This window comes from Gymnoscopelus braueri (assembly GCF_963280865.1).
Source record: "Gymnoscopelus braueri genome assembly, chromosome: 9".
Lineage (NCBI taxonomy): Eukaryota > Metazoa > Chordata > Actinopteri > Myctophiformes > Myctophidae > Gymnoscopelus > Gymnoscopelus braueri.
The window spans coordinates 31,147,901-31,167,082 of record NC_137610.1 but is presented as its reverse complement, the minus strand read 5'-3'; the positions used below and the strand labels follow the sequence as shown (position 1 = coordinate 31,167,082).

Below are 19,182 nucleotides of genomic sequence, written 5' to 3'. Positions count from 1 at the left end.
AACTCAACAAAAGAAGAGCTGTGAGGTCAAGTGCCCTTGAGCAATGCACGCAAACTAACCCCCAACTGTTTTGGCAGAGCTGCTCAGTAGAGAGCTGTGCGTGCACTGCAGCTTTCAAATGAACATGTGTGTAACTTGTGACTGTTTTGCAGCCTACACTGCTGAAAACAAACATACTTGCTCAGTAAAACCATCAGTGGGTAAACAAGCCATATGTTATGCTTCATTTAACTCTGTTTGCCTAAAACACCCACAGGCCCATTCCACTGCAAATGTGCAGCTTAATGAGAAATATAGCAGTACAGCAAGTCATTTTGCCTCCCATATACCCAAGGAATACCACAATTGGGGTTTAGCCTTGGAATAAAAGTATAGCTTAAGTGTAAGTGTCAACAGCCACACTGCAGTAAAATGTAAACGGCGTGACATGTAAAGTGCCTGCCTCCTATGTTTAGCTATATGTTGTTAATCATAGACAAGCAGGACGTCAGATGGATAGACAGACAGCGAGACAGACGGAAAGAATGTTTCTTAAAGAGTATGCATTTAAGTTTACAAGCATACAAAGTTATAGTCGAGCAGGTGTGCTATGGTTTTATAAAGGTTCAACTGTATGCTGTCTTTCAATGGCTTTCAATAGTCCAGCACTTTATTTCTTTAACCCCTTAAGCCTGACTCAAACGGTGTCACGCGGTGAAAATAGTCGAGCGACACACTCACAACGCGTTGCATTGCGACATGTTGTGAGTGTGTTGTGATCAGCTATATAGATCTTGCTTGGATGCTTGGTATAGGGACGCCAGTGGTTAACGTTCTCATCCACTATTGTATCACAGGCAGTTGACCTGGACCACTAGATGGCGCTCAGCTCGCATATCAACAGCTATTAATGAGGTAAGGGATGAAGGGCTAGTGAGGTTATGACACTAGCAGGACACAATCACTTTATTTACTAAATCCCTGCATTACCTACGTGCTAACTAGCTTTTTAAAAGCCTGACCCATGCAGTTTACTGTATGTCAAGCTACTGTACATTCCAGGTCTGCTATTTAGGTCATTTACAGTGAATGTGTGTAGCATTTACAGTGAATGTGTGTGTGTGTGTGTGTGTGTGTGTGTGTGTGTGTGTGTGTGTGTGTGCGTGTGCGTGTGCGTGCGTGCGTGCGTGCATGCACGTGCTCTGATTCCTGGCCCTGGAGTGAACTCCAACCAATGTGGCCTCAATTTTCCAAGACTGTGGATTAGCTGGCTGCAAACACACATGCACACGCAAACACAAGTGACAGTTCCAAGTGTATAATGCATGCCCACCTGACAAAGCAGACCTTTACTGTTGTTGCAAAAGTGACATTTAGAGTTGCTCTTTAAGTTGAGTGGTCCAGGGGGTTGTGTGGGGGGGACTTCTTTCTTTAAAAGCAAGTGTTCCACAATGAATGACCAAATAGAAACACCACTTAACACAGTGACTGACTCGCCATAACCTACTGGGAACAAGCAGACGACAATGCCACTGACAGTGGTGGACAGTAACAAAGTACTTGAGTACTGTACTCAAGTAAATCTTTTGAGTATCTGTACTTTACTTGAACTTTTTTCAAAGACAAATGGAAGGGAAGGGAAACATATATTATGAATTAACCACCAGCACTATTTAAAACTTTCATTTTTGAAAAACAATCAGCAATGCATTGATATTAAAAAGAAAATGCACAAAAGCAAGTACTCCAGTACTTTAACTCAAGTACAAATTTGACTGAGCAAGTTTCACAACCTATACTTTGACTCAAGCACTGGGGTTGAGTACTTTGTCCACCACTGGCCACTGAGAACGGATGACTATACTGTTGAGCTGATAACACTGATAGTGTACACCAGACAACACTGTATATCCCACCCAGACAGACGGACACAAAGATAGTGAAGCCTGACTTATACTTTGTCGCGAGCCGGAAATAGCTGATCTACAAGCTCACGTGTTGCAGCAGTGACCTGTCGTGATTTGATGCTATATTAGCACATTTTGCTGTTAGTTAGTTAGTTCAATATTAGCTTCTGCTATACTCTACTAAGCTGCTGTCCACTATAAAACCCAGAGAGTTCATATAACTCTGCAGGTGTAAAAGTGGACCCATCATTTGATTGTACACTTTCAGAGATGAATTAACACTCCAGATTCTGCTTTGTAGCAAGACAAGCTGTTGCACCAACAAGACATATGTCTGAACTTCACACCCTGAGCACTGAACTTTGAAAGAAGGTGAATTGTTGTTCACATGACACATGAGATACAGGATACAGGTTCTATGCAAATATTGGACCTAGTTGCGCATGTGTTGAATCCACACTAAGTCTCACACTTACACACAAATGAACACATACACAAAGAGGCAAATACAGAGACAGGCACACTCACAGAGAGACACGTACCGAGACACACACACACTCACAGAGTGAGAGACACGTACCGAGACACACACACACTCACAGAGAGACACGTACCGAGACACATACACACTCACAGAGAGACACGTACCAAGACATACACACTCACAGAGAGACACGTACCAAGACACACACACTCACAGAGAGACACGTACCGAGACACACACACACACACACACACACACACACACACACACACACACACACACACACACACACACACACACACACACACACACACACACACACACACACACACACACACACACACACACACACACACACACACACACACACACACACACACACAGAGGCACATAAGAGACACACATTCACATGCAGACACCAGGAAGGAACCTCCATGTGTGGTTGTGTATGTAAAAAGCCCCCTAGGCTTCAAACAATGGCTGCTCTGTTGACTAACCTCAGTATTATCCTATTAGTGAGCGGACACAGTCACACGCATACGCTTACACGCACGCACACTGCACTGACCACTCAGACCTATTCTGATCCTGAGGAAGGAAGGAGGCAGTGGAGGGAGAAAAGGAAAGGTGAAAGGGAGGGTGGATGCTGAAAAATATGTACAGTGACAAATACCCCAACAACAACAACAACTAAAGGAGACATCTAAAAAGTGATAACCCATGATGTTCACTGGGGGCTAAAAACACAGTTCATTAAGTGCCTTTAAGTTTCTCTGACTTACACCATTGTTACACCTTCAGAGTTCAATAAAAACAGATTGTGCACTAAACTAGTGGTTCTCAAAGTGGGGTCCAGGGGACCTTGACAGGGTTCCAAGAGGGGTCCCCCAGCTAAATGATTTATAGTTGGGAACCAAATGGATCCTTATTGGTCTGTAACCCTCAGAGTTATGGGGGTCCACGGCCTAATGCATACCAAACTGGGGGGGTCCTTAAAATTAAAACGTCTGAGAACCACTTCACTAGACTCATTGACCCCATGTGCTGCCTGAGAGGGACGGGGTACATGTCCTACCTGTCATAGTCCCTGTGGTCTTTGACAGGCAGCTGCAGAGCAGCGCGTCTGACCGTTGAGGATGCCGCTGATGATGTCATGACGTCAAGCTGGGATAGGCTGGCCATGCGCCGGCAAAACACTCCGAACTGTCTGTCTGCTAGATCTCTGTGATAATGCAGACACGCACGCACACAAATGCACACACGCACACACACATAGACACACACACACGAATACTGATGTTATTTGAAAATACATAAGACATTCACAGTGTAGTATAGAACCAAGTACAAATTGATGCATACACACATCCATACATTACACACTCTGACTACAATTGCAAGAGAAACACACACAGAAAGTCACACTGAAACACACACTATACTGTCACTGTGTACAGTATACGTATAGGAGAGAAACATGCCATCAACTAGAAAAAGTGCTCCTCGGAGCACAGGGCTCCGCCAGGTCAGGTAGGTTATTGTGGGCCAGACATTTTCGTAATTCGCCAATCAAAAGACAAATCTGACAGATCCGTCTTGGTCACTTGACTATAGAGATAATGTGTACCGATTTGCATGATGTTTGGACACACTTTGTAGGAGTAATATCAAAAAAGTAGTTTTGCAAAAATCGGCCTCCTGGTGGCGTTATAACAGGGGCGATCTGAAAACGTCAGGCCGAGTTTCTGCTCTGGCATCCAAGGAGTGTGCATGCACAGTTTCACTTCGATCGGGCCAACGGTGCCGGAGATTAGCTGCTCGCGGACGGACGGACGGACGGACGGGCGGACGGACGGACGGGCGGACGGACGGACGGACGGATGGACGGACACGGACGGACAGGGTGCAAAACATAGTCTCAGCTACACCTTCGGCCTGGCGGAGACAATAAAGCTGGGAGAAATAGAAACACTATACATGTACACAATTACCCTCACCCCCACACTTCAACTGATCAAGTACTGTCTTAATAAGACCACAATGTACTGTCTACAACTACACATGAGCACCCTAAATGCACAAAAAATAACTGTAGATAATCCACTGCACACATTACTGTAGGTCTTATACACACACAAGCACAAGCGCACGCACGTACACACACACGGCACACATGATCTTGCAGTAAAATTGGTGGTAAAAGGAGACTGTTTAACAGACATTTGTCATCAAACATTCCCGTCAACCTACCATCATTCCTCTTGCAGTTACTGTACACACCTTAGACAAACACCTTCCACCAGCCATAGCAACACAACTCTCATGTCTTTAAACCAGTTGTTCTCAGCCTGTGGGCCGGGGCCCACTGGTGATGGGCTCTCAACCCATGGGTTATAAAGTTATATATACAGAGGTATAACATAACTTCAAAGAGTCCTTCAAAGAGGTCAGAAGGAAAAGAGCACTGGTGATGAACTGGCACAGCTCTATAATAGATCAAATGTTTTCATTTTCCAGTGGTTAAGGTGCCCTCCCATCACCAGTCATTATTAACTTCTACTGAAGCTTTAGCCACAGTTGAGTACTAGTCACAGTAACGGTTTAAGAGAATTGATTGATCGATTGAATACTTTATTAACAGTTTGCAAAAAGTACAGAGGTACAGTTATACAATAATGCTAAAAGGATAACACAAAAAGCCCTGAGGGCTTGTTTCCATTGTGGTCCAGTGTATTCAACTCGTCAAGGAATTCAGTGGTGTCCAATGTGAAGTGACAGGCTGTTTGTCACCTGCATGGCAAGCAGCGCTCCAAATAATGATTTGTCTTAAAGTTTGTTATGCGCCTATGTGCTTAGCACTTTACAGGAATTAGGACCTATAAAAGTCATGCCAGACATCTCAAACAGAAGATTCTCTCCCATATTCTGCCCCGGTGTAACCAGCTCAATAACCAATTATGCTCAAGTTATGCGCCATCGTATGACACTGTCGCACGCTGAAAAAAATCTGATCTACAAGCTCACAATGCGTCACATCCGAGTTGCTTTGCGAGCTTGTAGTTCTGCAATTTTAGGCAAGCAACAGCGTTGTACGACGAAGTATAGATCAGGCTTTAAATGACAGCACACTGTACCTGTTTCCTTCTTTCTACTGATAAAAGAAATTTCCATGTAGGGGTCCGCCTCTCTTTTCTTCAATTCTCTTTCTTTCTTTGTCTTTCTCTCTCTTTTTCTGTCCTGTTGTTCTGTGTTTATATCTTTCTTTCTCTCTCTCTCTCTCTCTCTCTCTCTCTCTCTGTGTAAGTGTCAGCCAGGTAACATGTAGAAGCAGGTGGTGTTTGTGGGTGTGGCTCTGTTAGCCTGCAAGTGGCTGTTATTGGCTAATAATAGTGTTATTGTCACACAGGTAAAAAGAAGAAGAAAAAAATAATATATTTCCCTGTCAGCAAGCAGTAACAGAACCTCTTGGAGTTCCCATACTGTAGGATTAGAGGGAATAGAAGCAACATGTTTTGCTGGATTCCGATAATCTCCTTTGCTTTAGCTAAGATAATTAATATTTACCACATCATTTAATCATAATACCGTCATGTTTGGTTTGTGGATGACTTTCAGAAAGCCTGAAGGCTCAGAGATGTTCAAAGCAAGAAAAGCAACGCCTCTTGGCCAGTCACAAATCATGCATTGTAGGAAATAACTGTTGTAACCAACACATTACCATTCAAGAATGTTGATTTGACTGGAGATATCCATTTTGCTCTGTCTGGTCAGAACATTAGCATACTAAATACAGCCCTGAGAGGAAGTGTCATTTCCTCTGATAAGACCCAGTGCCAGTTATAAACAACGGCCAACTCTTCTCCTTTCTCTGCTTTTTTCCTATGGCCTAACTGGTTTCTCTGAAACGAGAGATTCAGCAGTTACACACGTCTGTTTAGGAAACAGTCCCCCAGCTGTGCCAATTAAGGACATTTGACTGAGATGGTAGTGAAACCTAATGGAATTTATCTTTATGTGTTTTATTCTTTGAGCAATCAAAATGCAATAACTCAAACATTTTGAGTCATTGTAAACGGCTCCTACAGCTGTAGTGACTAATCATCTACATGACCAATAGTGCTGTGTTTCATAATCCATTTATTCCTCATGACCCACTTTGATTAGAGCAGTAATATGTTTGTCAAGGTGGCTTTCATGGATTTCTGGAGATCAGACCAGAACAAACAAGTATAAAGAACCCAAGCTTATTTATTGGATGTTTTATGATGTAAAGTGTTGCATAATCCTCAGCCACACCAACCTGACTCAGGCTCAACAGAAGCTGACTCATCACAGAGCCTTTTGTTTTCAACGAGGCACAGCCACAGGGAAAGGTTTGGTAAGCTTCAGGTTTGTCAAGTGTAAGCTTAAACTAATTAAACATGACAAGAAATACACGCACTCAGTACAACACACACACACAGTTTCCTATTGTAAGAAACTGCGGCACGCGGCAGAGTGGCGGTTTGGAAGGTTCCCAGTTCAATCCCCAGCTCCTCCTTGGCTTTTAGTGTCAAAGTGTCCTTGAGCAAGACACTGAACACCAACTGCTGGGGGCTGTTCAGCAGTTGCTTACTGCTCCTAATTATGATGGGTTAAATGCAAAGGACAAATACCAGGTGTAAATGTCCACGGTCAAATGTACTTAGTCCCAACAATGACTAAAGGGGGCACATTTATGTTTTATATATTGAACATTATTTTTGAAACGATCATTGTAATCATAATCAACTGCTTGTTTAGAGCATTAGAATAAGATTATAACACTTGTTTGTAGCTTTGGTGAAAATATGAGGTTTGTAACCCGTTAAAACTGGGAAAGCATCTGTGTCATTTTAGATTTTTGCGTCGGCTATTAAAAAATGGTAGATTTTCGCTATTTTTGAAGCAGCGCATTTAATTTTTTGTACATGTGAAATGGTTACACATGGTTATTTGTAGCCTCCAGACTTCCCTTAAACCGAGTCCTTAGTTTACCGGATTCCCAAGGGCTCTATACAAGGGGCCCTCCAGTTTTCGCTCTACACTAATCTTATCACGTATCTTCTCCGTGATAACTAGCCAATCTAATAATAGTAGATTTTCCTCAAACATTAGCCCCAGAATAGGGATGCTATGGTTTCAAGTGGTTAATGACTCAAGCCAAACAGCCTGAGGTGTGGTGTGTTTGGATGGGGTGGGGGGTCCGTCTGTAGACATTCCACTGACCCAGCAGAGTAACCCAGTGACATCATCATTGCGTTCCCTCCTACTGACCCCATTGGTATTCCTTCTGTACAATGACATTCAGCTGAATGTACACTCCATCACGGGAGGGTGTCACTGCGTTGCACCGTGACGCGTTGTTACCGTAGCTTATACGGTAGATCTGTTCTTTTTCGCAAGTAACACTGTCGAAAAAGACGGTATATAGAGTGATAGATGGTGGTTTAGAAGAGAAAGAACGGCGTGAAGAATGACTATCGGTTACTGAACAACACGAGTAGCTGAGAGAAAACGCCAGACAGAGAAACAGAGTGATGGCTGCACTCAGCGAGACCGAGAAACAAACGGACTGGAGGTTTGTTAACCTTGGTTACTGAACAACAAAGGTCGCTGTGAATGACATTTGAGCCCTTGAGGGGCGTGTGCGTGCGTGAGTGCGTGTGAGAGAGAGAGAGAGTGGGTGTATTTGCTTGGTGAAGTGTTGGCAGTAATATCTATGGCCCCTATAAGCCAATGACCTCCCGGCTAACCTGTGGTCTTGACCCTAAACCAATCACAGGCAACAAGGTCAGAGGTTATGAGACTAGTACTGACTAGCAGATGCTGACGTTGAAAATGATGAGTTGATATATGTTCTGTGTAGAATTTCACGGTAACCAATGTATTTTTTTGACCCTTTTTGAGCTTGATGTATTAACATTATCCATTCATCTATTGTATCGTTTTCTCCACACTAATTTCATAATGTTCAGTCGTCTGCCAAGATAAATCTAAATACCTTGAAATATGTATTCATTGAATTTAGACCAGACTGTGCATGGTTCTCCAAATGGTGTCCATGGACCCTTAGGGTTCCTTGAGGGGGTTCCAAATGGCCTCCTTACATGCAGGTTTGTAACTCTCAGAGTGTACAAATGGAACCAAATGGACCTGTACGGGTCCATTTGGTTCCATTTGTATACTTTCATAGTTATGGGGGTCTTCGAAATGTAAAAAAGTTTGAGAACCACGTAGATGTACTGTCCACTGTGTGATTTGTTTTCACTAAGACAGAAAGAACCACAAACACACTGCTGGCACAATCTGAGCTAAAAGACCTGCTGTACTCATCGCCATGGAAACTCAGCATGTTGCAGCCTGTCTGTCTGACTGTCTGTCTAAAAACTAAAGAATAATTAAACCATTTAACAGCTGGGTTTTTAGTTACGCGCTTCACTGCCAGTAATGTGCGTGCGTGCGTGCGTGTGTGCGTGTGTGTGTGTGTGTGTGTGTGTGTGTGTGTGTGTGTGTGTGTGTGTGTGTGTGTGTGTGTGTGTGTGAGGACCAAATGTCCGCACAAGTATAGTAGAATCTGAGAAATATACATTGTGAGGAGTTATGCCTGATTAGTTGTGCAGCTGTGTCATGCACCAACAATAGCCGATCTGCAAGCTTGTAGATTGGCTATTTTCGGCTTTTGAGTTGGGGTTAAAAATTACAAAACATTGTAAATATGGTATTAATAAAAGTCCTCACAAGTATAGTAATACAAACTTTGTGTGTGCGTGCGTGTGTGTGTGTGTGTGTTGTGAAACAGCAGAGACATTGTAACCTGTGGCTGTCTGTCTATCAGCTGACTCAGATGCATGTGGAGAAATGGCTAGGAAACTAAAACATTATCGCTCTGACTGACATACCCCCAAGGACAGGTGTGTGTGTGTGTGTGTGTGTGTGTGTGTGTGTGTGTGTGTGTGTGTGTGTGTGTGTGTGTGTGTGTGTGTGTGTGTGTGTGTGTGTGTGCGTGTGCGTGTGCGTGCGCGTGTGTGTGTGTGTGCGTGTGTGTGTGTGTGTGTGTGTGTGTGTGTGTGTGTGTGTGTGTGCCAACTCCATAGCACAAAGCAGTGTACAGTAGGAGTTTTAAAACGTGTTCATGTCATGGATCTACAAATTGACTTTCCTAAAACCCACATTTTAAATGATTCTGTCCTTGGGGCCCTGATATGAAAATATCAATGTCATCATTTCTCACGAGAAATAGATTCATAGTGGTGATATTGTTAGAATATTGTTCTACTATAATGTTTCCCTCCTTCAAAACCACCATAAAAGAGCACCAGTCTGCAATGTGTAACTGGTCCTAGTAAAGTCTAACCTTAACACCAGAAATCCCCCCCCTCCACCCCCAACTGTTTACTGTACATAATATGTTTATTGCTACTAGTGTTGATGATGTCTTGTATATTATTGTATATTATTGTCTTTAAATGTCTCAATGAATTGAATACTCAGGACCACAATCATAGGCGGCGGGTAATGAAGGCTAAGCCTTCCCAAATGTTATGCTGGGAAATTCTGGAAATTGTGCAAATTATATATAATATATGTGCGCAGCATTATTTAGTTAATTTTTTGATAATAAATCAGTAAAATCAGGTAAAAATAAGAATTAAATAACCTAACCCTAACCTAACCCTAACTCTAACCCTAACCCTATACCCGAAATAAAGTAACCAAAAACCAAAAAGAAACTAACACAATCCGCCCAGAAACCAATTTTTTTTGCGCACGCGCGCCCGGATTTCGGCGCCCGCGCGCCTCGCGTGCGGCCGACCCTCTGCCTTCCCAATTGTCAAGCTCACTCGCCGCCTATGACCACAATGGAAACAAGCCCTTAGGGCCTTTTGTGTTATCCTTTTAGTACCATAGTATAATAGTACCACTGTACTATTTGCAAACTGATAATAAAGTATTCAATCAATCAATCAAAATCTATTCCACCCATAACACCCTGCTTGACCTTTGACCTCACAGCAGTGAGACTACCGCTGGGTGTCATCTCCAGTAAGCTACAATATTTTATTATCATTTATTAATTTGATCTTTGTCTTTTGAGATACAATGTCTTGCATTGAGATGTTATTGTCTGCAAACGACACTGTCTTACGACGGAGAAGGCTATAAATTAAGAACTCTTCTCAGATAAGGATAAGGATAATTCCTTTTAACAGGTCGTTCATGAAAGTCCTTGCGGTCTTGTTTCAAATGAGAACCTGTGAGCAATTGGGGTTAAGAGTCTTGCTCAGGGACAAATTTCATATCATCGGCACATATGCTGGGATAGCCTGGAATCGAACCTGGGGCAACCAGGGCCTCTGGTTCCCTAGGCAGGCTCACTAACCACTCAGCTATGGCCGCCCCGTAAATATATTTGATATTTGTTCCTGGCACAGAATCCCAGCAAGCCGGAGACTAATGAGTAACTACTTTCCTGCTTAAATGTATTTGGGAAGCCCCTGTGCAGTGGTTCTCAAACATTTCTCAAACCACTGCCCTAGTGAATGGAGATGGGTACACTGCTGCCATCTAGTGGCTCACACCTCTACTTACAGACTGGAACAAACACTGTGCTAGTATCCAATGTGCTTGATGCTGCTCATACAGAGACCAGCTGTTACAGGTTGGTGAGGTTGAGAACTGAACATTCTAATATTGCTTTAACAAGGGCTACTGGTGGCTATTGAACATAATAGAATGGCAGAATTACAGGCCATGGGCATTAAAAATGCAGAAAGAAATTATCCAACAATCAACTAACAAAGTCTTGGTCAACTAAGGTCAAAGCGACTGATTAATCATTTAATCGACTATGAGGGGACAGCCCTACAGACTACATTTGGGGTTAGGGTTCAAGGGCCAGGGGTCAGGTTAGCAACGAGACCTAAATGACTGACCGTGTGTTGTTTGTCATTGTGGTCTTCCCCAGCACGTCACCATCACTGGAGTAGCCACCCGCTTCCATGGAACTGGCCTTTGCATCCTCTGCTTTCTCCTAGAAGAAGACATTGATTTGTCATTTAATAATATATATTTTTAAAGAGTTTCAGTGGCGTTGTAGTTCTATAAACTAGAAAAGAAACCAAGGAAACTCTGAGGCCACTGAAACCCCAGGATCAGACCCACCCTCTCCTGTCCGGTGGGCTGTGGTCTCTTCAGGTAGCGCCCGCTCACTGGACTGTCAGCTCTGCCGGTCAGTCGTGGCACACTTCTGTACCCGTTACCCATGGAGGGGGCATCGCCTGCCTGTAGCCGAGGAGGACGGGACATGATGGAGGCCAGTCGCCAAGGTAACGGGGAGCAGGCAGGAGACCCGGGGCTGGGGAGAGGCTTCACACTGCTGCTGTCGGCTTCCATGACAGCGCTGACATCAGAGGAGGAGTCTAAGTAGCTGAGAGGAGAGGAGAGGAGCATGGCCAGGACAGGACACTTGTTAACCACTTAAACCATGTATACATTGTTGACCGGGGTCCCCCAGGGGTCCATATATTCTATATTGAATACCTAGGACCCCAATGGAAACAAGACCGCAACGACTTTTTTGGTGTTATCCTTTTAGACAAAGTGTTTGACTGTACTCGTGCTGTTTTTACATTTCTGTCTGAAATTGAAAATATTCAATCATACCCTTCATTTTTTCTCTCTTCATTTTTTCTCTCTCTCTTTTCTTCTGTTTTCTTTGCCAAAAATAGCCGTTCTACAAGCTTCTAAATCTGCTAGTTTGGGCTATTATGACATGGCCAGAATAGGGACGCTAGGGTTCATGGGGTTAATGTCAGGTATGACAGGGGTCTTAATAAGACCCCTGTCATACCTGACATTAACCACATGACAAGCATCCATGCTCAAAAACACAGACCCACGCCCCTCCACTGCCCCTACCAGTGGCTGATCTGGGTTCCTCTCAGACAGGACATCGTCTCCTGGAGATTCTGTCTCAGGTCAGCCATGTGTCTCACTGTCTGCAGACGCCTTGCCTCAGTCGGGTCCTCACCTGTGGGAGTACAGAAGAGACAAAAGGAAAGGTGATGTTAAACGCTTCAAAGACTTTTACAACAAAATGTCTTACCTGCAGAGAATATCCATGACTACTTCAAGTAAGAAGTGTGCATCAACAAAAGCAAATGATTGTTATGTGTTGCATAAAACTATTAGAATGGGTTTACTGTGTCAGTAATAATCAGACTGGACTGGAGGAGTCGGCTCTCAAATAATTATTGAGAAACTACCTCCGGTGTAAGGTTCTGTAGTCTGAAATATCTGGAGACGAGAAGGTTAGCCGTCAAGAAATGTCCTGGAAATCAGCAGCCTGGTCTGTTGTGTTTACGGGTCCCCAGGCGAAAATGAAGTGTGTGAAAAAAACAGTAGCCTGCCTCTACACATCAGAGAGGGATTTAAACCTACTGCACACACACAAACACAAGTGCACACACTTACACACTGGTGCACAGCCTTGAAAAGCAGGGCTAAGTTCCCTAAAGCAGAAAAGCAGAAACGTGACGGTGCGTGCGCGTGTGCGTGTGTGTGTGTGTGTGTGTGTGTGTGTGTGTGTGTGTGTGTGTGTGCTTATACAGCATTCCAGGGGGGTTTGAGAACAATCAGTCTTTTCTCTCAGTTCAACCTGCTTTTTAAAATGAACAGTAAATCTTAAACACACACATACACACCCTCAACAAACATGCACACAAATGCATGTGCTCTCACAGGCATAAACAAATTCACGGTCACAGTCACACATATGCTTGTGGATGGGCGTACCATGTATACATGCATATATACATACAGTACACATACACACACATTGCATTGGGGGGGGGGGGTGTCTGAAACTTGCTGGATGGTAAATTGGTCGCATAACTGCAGGGATGTGACACAGTTAATCATTATGACCACACCCACTTGTCAGATCCTCCAGGGAGCTGTGAGCTGATTGGCTGAAAGTTGCCTTTCTGCATTGCACCTCTATGGATCCTGCACCTGTGACATCAGGCTGAGACCTGCACAACACAAGAGTTCATGGGGAAGGTCACTCTGTCAATTATTGCCAAAATAATTGAAGGATGGTATTTTGCAGGATATATCTTTTCGTGCAGTGGCATATTAAACACCAGTCTCGTGCAGAAATTAACATGCAGGATTAAACTTAATTTATAGGCTACTCATTGCACGACAGTGTCGCATGCTGGCAATAACTGATTTTGGCATGCCAGCAAGAACTGATACCACTAGTTATTAAGTATATTATCCCCAGACAGTTACATACCTGTATATATATGGAGCTACAGTGGCCATGTTATGGTGGCTGTAAAGTTGTGTTCTGGGTAGCTGAATGTTGGTTGTAGTGCTGATTGGAACATTACTCTGTGCAGTGCCGTTCCCTGCCACAGGGGGAACCACGGCACTCTCAGCCTGGTGGAGGCCACGTATGTCTGAGGGGTCGAGGCCAGAGCAGGAAGTGGACCTCTGTCTCTCCGACCGTCTGTCTGACAGTTTTTCAACCCGTCTTTCAGTCAGTGTTTCAGTCTGATTAACTGTCTCTCTGTCCGTTTCATCTTGGCGTGCAGCCAGATCATTACTGTCCCGTCTCTCCCCTTCCATGGCAGTCAGTGTGCCAAATGAGCCTTTCCTCTGTTTGTTGGGGACAGGCTTGGGGATGAAGGTGGTAGTAGTGGCAGAGGCTGTGGAAGTGGAAGGAAAGATGGTGGGGTAGGAACTCCCCTTTTTGGTTCCATTGGTTTTGTCTTCATTAGCGCCAAGGCTGGCGAGCTGATTGGTGGTGCTCTTCTTAGCATGATCCAGCTCTGACCCCACCCCATCCTAGAATAAAGAACAATGTTGTCTTTTAGGCGGCTGAATAGTTTGAAAGAGTGGTACACGATGTGTTTCTGATGTGATACCGATATCGTTATTTTCACACCCTATTGGCTGATACCGATATGCTTTTTTATTTCCGCCAGGCCAGACGTCCGAAGGCCAGAGATCATGTTTTTGTCCCGTGTCTATCTATGTTTGGGTCTGTCTGTGAACAGCTAATCTCCGGCACCGCTGGACCAATCGGCATGAAACTTTGCACGCACACTCCCGGTAGGCAAAGGCAATTTTTCAAATCGGCCTCATGGCGGCACTATTACAGTCCGCTTCATCTTTTTGCTTATTTTGCTTATTAAGTGTAACCATCTCCACCCGCAGTTGGAGATGGTTACACTGTCCCATTGTAACCAGTGACAAGTCACTATTTCATATGAAAATATAAAATTTTTGTTACATTAATCACATAAAAGAACATGTTTAATAAGCCCACTGCCCAGTGTTTAGTGTAAGGTTGTATACGCAGCCATACTGACCTGTCTGACCACCAGTGGTCCTGACTGCAAACTTCTCCTAGAGCCAAACACTGAAGCACCCTTCACCTTCTCCTTCTCTTTGCCTCCATTCTTCTCCCTATACGAGCAACAGGGGCGATGTCCCAGAATAGTGACACTATGGGTTCATGTGTTAAAAGGTGCAGTAAGCAACTTTATAATATAATAATAAAAATGATACATTGCTAAATTATCTACTGTTACTGTTACATTCATCAATACACTACTAACTCCATTTTTTATGTCTCCAGGATTACTATCAAATTAGATGATGATGTTACAATACATACACTAAGCTATAGCAAAATAACACAGCTCCTGTCCAGAAGCTGGACATCTGTCCTCAATTTTTTTTTCTCATCTCTTGCCATCTATATTCACTCCTTCCTGTTTTCTTTCTTCTCTTTGTTTTTTTGTGGTTGGTTGCAGTGGAAAAGGATTTTTTTTGAGGATGCTGACTTTTTGGCCATTGTAAAAAGAGTAAAGGCACCCAAACCACTACAGCCTGTCAATTGTGTGATTGACAAGCATGATTGACAGTCAGTAGGCTAGTTTAAGTTCAAGTTCATAAAACTTGAACAATAAATTACCACAAGAATGTTGCCTTCTGCACATAAAACTGGTAGACTTAACAATAATAATAATAATACATCCAATTTTATATAGCACTTTTCTTGGTACTCAAAGTCGCTTTAAAACAAAACAAATAAAAAAAACTACTTGCTAACATATATAAGAATTGTTAAAATGCATAATACTAACTCATAATTTAACACAGTAAAATGGGTCAATTTATATGCTCTCTGGGTTAAATTAAACTCAAGGTTTTAATGTGTACCTTGCGTTTTCTTTCTCTTTGGTTCCATTCTTGTCTCTGTCCTTGGCTCCAGGTCTGTCCTCTCTAGAGCCTGCCTTGTCTTTATCTTTAAACCCCAAAACAGCCTTGGACCTATCCTTGTCCCCCTGCTTCAGGGTGGCCTTCCTGGGTAAGATCAGACCAGAGCAAAGTATTGTAGAACACAGCAAAATAGAGTCAAGCTGACCAGAGCAAAGTAGAGAATACTTGGGCTTTTCATGCAGTGAAATTAAATCAAAACAAAGCTCTCTTGTGGAATCCATTACACAGAACGTTAGGACAAAAGGTCCTATGTTATGTTGGAAAGTAACTCAAGTGTGTGGTTCCAAAGTAGTCGAAAAATAGAACACGCACATCCAAAGTAAACGCAGGTGCTCAAACCATTGCTTTTTTGGGTGTCTTTAATTAATGCACCGTGGGATCTCATCTGCAGCGTTGCATGTGTCTGAAACACATTCCAAACTAGTTCTACGAATGTGTTGGAAATAATACTCTTTTTTTTAAAATGGTGATAATAAAGAACTGGAAGACTGCACACATGGTTACCGTGAAACAATTATGTCAACATTTTGGGCTGCATTGTCATATCATTTCAAATAAATGGTACCATGTGAGCAATCTGCGGGTTCCAGGCATTTGACTTATGATATTTCTTCGATTCAATCTTCTGTCAATAAATGACTAAATTCAATCAAAACGTCTTTTCAAAAAATAAATAATGGACCCTTTTTCACTGATGGGTATTCTCTAAATGTTTCACTTGCTGTGTGCCAACATGAAGTTAAATATACAGGAGATGGAATAAACAGACTAGCAGGCCTACCTGCTGGTCAGCGCTCGTCCCAGGGTCCTTAGAGCCTGCTTGGGACTGGGCAAGGAGGGGGCAGGGGCGGGGGAGAGAGGGGAAACAGCAACAGCAGGCGGAGCAGGAGGAGGTAGCAGGGTGCAGGGGGAGGTCACCAAGGCATCCTCTTTGATAGAAGCCACGCTCTGGGATCTCTTTTCTCGTCCCCTTCTCTTCTCTCCTTTCTCCATGCTCTTCTCCTCCTTTTCTACTTTCTCAGCCGTCTTGTCTGCCTTCTTCTCTGCCCGCTTCTCTCCCTTCTCTCTCCCTTTCTTCTGCGCGTCCCGTCCTCTCCGAGCGTCCACCTGCGCTCCAGTGCTGCCGTCGCCGCTGCCGCCCTTGGTAGCTGACTTACTGTTGAACAGCTTGAGTTTCTCCAACATGGACTTCTGAGCTAGGACTTTAGGGGGAACTTCTAGGACCTTGGCCTGGGCCTTGGGTTGCCTCTGGGGTTTGGGCTGGCCCTGGTTCTGGGGCTGAGGGAGAGAAAGGGCCAGGGTCTTGGGCTGGTTTCGGGTCTGTTGTTTCTGGTCCTCACTGTGAGATTGTTGGACCGGCGCCTGATAGAGGAGCTGAGGCAAAGAGCGAGACAGCGCTTGGGATGGGGACAGAGCTTGGGATGGGGACAGAGATGGAGGGAGAGTGTCTGTCTGTCTGACAGACAGCAGAGATGAGGAGATGGCAGAATGTTTAGCGCCGAGGGATTTGCTCTTCCAGGCTTTGTAACTGCTGCTGTCTAACACTGACTGGGCCAGAGGGGAGTTGGAGCGGCAGGAGGTGGTAGGTAGTGTCAGGGACGAGGTGGAGGAGTTACACTGTGGGAGCGACTGAGAAGAGAAGGTGGAGCAGGACGAGGTTGGGTGGAGTGGTGCTGGGGAGACAGCCCGTTCCATTGGAGAAAGACTTCTCTCTGTTGGACAGGGACAGTGAGGAGGGAAAGACTTTAGTTTCATGCTCTTCTATGGCAAATGCCATAGAAATGTATGTCAAAATCTAAGTTTCAGGACCCTACGTATCACGGCAGCTGCACATTTAATCGTCAACATTGTTGTGATGGCCCAAACCATCAAGTCAATGAAATTGATTGAAACAGGCTGACTGGCACCCTTCACACGTCAATATTACAGTAACAAACTAGAAAGATTGCACACTGTTCATAACTACGCCAACACTGTGCAACTGTCAAGATATCTATGCCATTTCCACCTTTAGATACGAAAGAGGAATTTTGCCCTTGACTTTGATTGTCAACTTGACCTTTGACCTTTTCGACCCAAAAGTTAATCATCTCTTCGGGGCAGCCTGGTCATTCCCATGAAATTTCATGGAAATCCACCCATCTGTTCTTGACATTGACATTGACCTTTAACCTTTTTGACCAATTAGTTCATCTCTTCAAGACAGCCTGATCATTCCCACCAAGGTTTGTGAAAATTCACCCATCCGTTCTTTGGGTTATTTTGTTCATGGACATAATTTGTACGCATTAGATAACATTATTTTAAAATATGACATATGACATATCATCATTATCCATACTTCCCATTGCTGCAAAATCCTGTGGCATGTTTTCTCTTTGAAAAGAGATATAAAACTGGCACACCAACCAACAGTGGATTAAGGCAAGATAAAAAATAGAAGTCTGCACACTGTAACTTTGCAAAAGCTCCCGGTCAAGGCTTTATTATAGATATAGATTAACGTTTCGACACAGAGTCTTCTTCAGAATGTTTTCTCTTTGCACCTAACCTTGCGGAAGGGTAAACACGTCTTGATGAATAGTTATATTGAGGAACTTTTCTGTTCAATACCCTCCTGTCCTGTGAGAGACCTACCTCTTGGCTCTTGCATACTGGCTGCAGGCTGGAGACAGGCCCTGGGCCGGTCATAGTGGCTGAAACTCAGAGAACTGGAGCGGGAGTGGGAAGGGGAGGGGGTCTTAATCCCGCTGGCCATACCTGGTGGGACACGCATGATGGGTGCTGGCAGTCTACGAGAGTGCGGAAGAGAGGAATGCGGGGATGAAGAGAAAGAGCAGGGGGAATATGCAAGCAATAGAACAGGGAGGGAGTTTGGGGGAGAGAGAAAAAGAGTGGGTAGAAAGTGAGAGAGATTGAGAGTTAGAATAGCATATTAAAATGAATAAATGCAGTTTTTCCATGAAAATTCAAGTTATTTGTTAAGCAAAAGAAAAGCAGAATCTGGGGGTTTGGATTCTTTTGGAGCCATTTTATACATTATGCTAATTAATCAGACTGCGATACTGTAATGTATTTTATTAACACTGGTATCAGCCACAGTATGCAGGCACATACAAAATATGACTTCTAGTCTAACTAATAACACAAAATGACTTGTCAATTGTGTGTTTCCACACCTCTACAGCACCACCTGACTACAACAAATAGTCAGTTCACTTCTACCAAATCAAAATATGAATATAATCTGCATTTTATTTCTAGATAATGTCTGACAAAGATTCATTCTTCTAGTCTGTATCATTTGCATTTCACAACCCTTTCATGAAAACGTCTCAAGCTCTTCAAGCTTTTGGGAAAACTTAAGTGCTTCCTGAAATGATGGACCTGAAAGTGAAATGAACCCAGGCTTCATCGGCGGGATAAAGTAAACGCACATTGGCATTCAGTGTAAGACCCCGGGGGGAGTGAACGGGGGGAAAAAAGAACGAGTGA

At 43.7% G+C, this 19,182-nt stretch overlaps 2 protein-coding genes across 7 annotated transcripts in view; both read right to left on the bottom strand.

Annotated features, from left to right (window-relative positions):
* Positions 1-11,417, bottom strand: part of LOC308092647 (neuron navigator 2-like) — a 46,705-nt gene extending 35,288 nt beyond the window's left edge. For 4 of the 6 annotated variants that reach the window (XM_080438690.1, XM_080438691.1, XM_080438692.1 and 1 more), the window contains exons 1-2: positions 11,325-11,417; positions 3,446-3,592 (exon numbers count right to left, since the gene is read on the bottom strand). In XM_080438690.1, the coding sequence (XP_080294816.1) occupies positions 3,446-3,592; positions 11,325-11,392 (215 nt within the window). In that variant the 5' untranslated portion in view covers positions 11,393-11,417. Of the gene's footprint in view, positions 1-3,445; positions 3,593-5,504; positions 5,647-11,324 lie in introns of those variants that run through there. The other 2 variants (XM_080438694.1, XM_080438697.1) reach the window with 2 other exon arrangements.
* A 73-nt stretch (positions 11,418-11,490) lies between these two features.
* Positions 11,491-12,702, bottom strand: LOC308092269 (neuron navigator 2-like; the record flags this gene model as incomplete). The annotated part of the gene is made up of 3 exons (XM_080438117.1): positions 11,491-11,818; positions 12,310-12,421; positions 12,657-12,702. Coding segments are annotated over 3 exons (486 nt in total), but the record flags the coding sequence as incomplete, so codon positions are not given.
* Between the last annotated feature and the right edge of the window lie 6,480 nt (positions 12,703-19,182).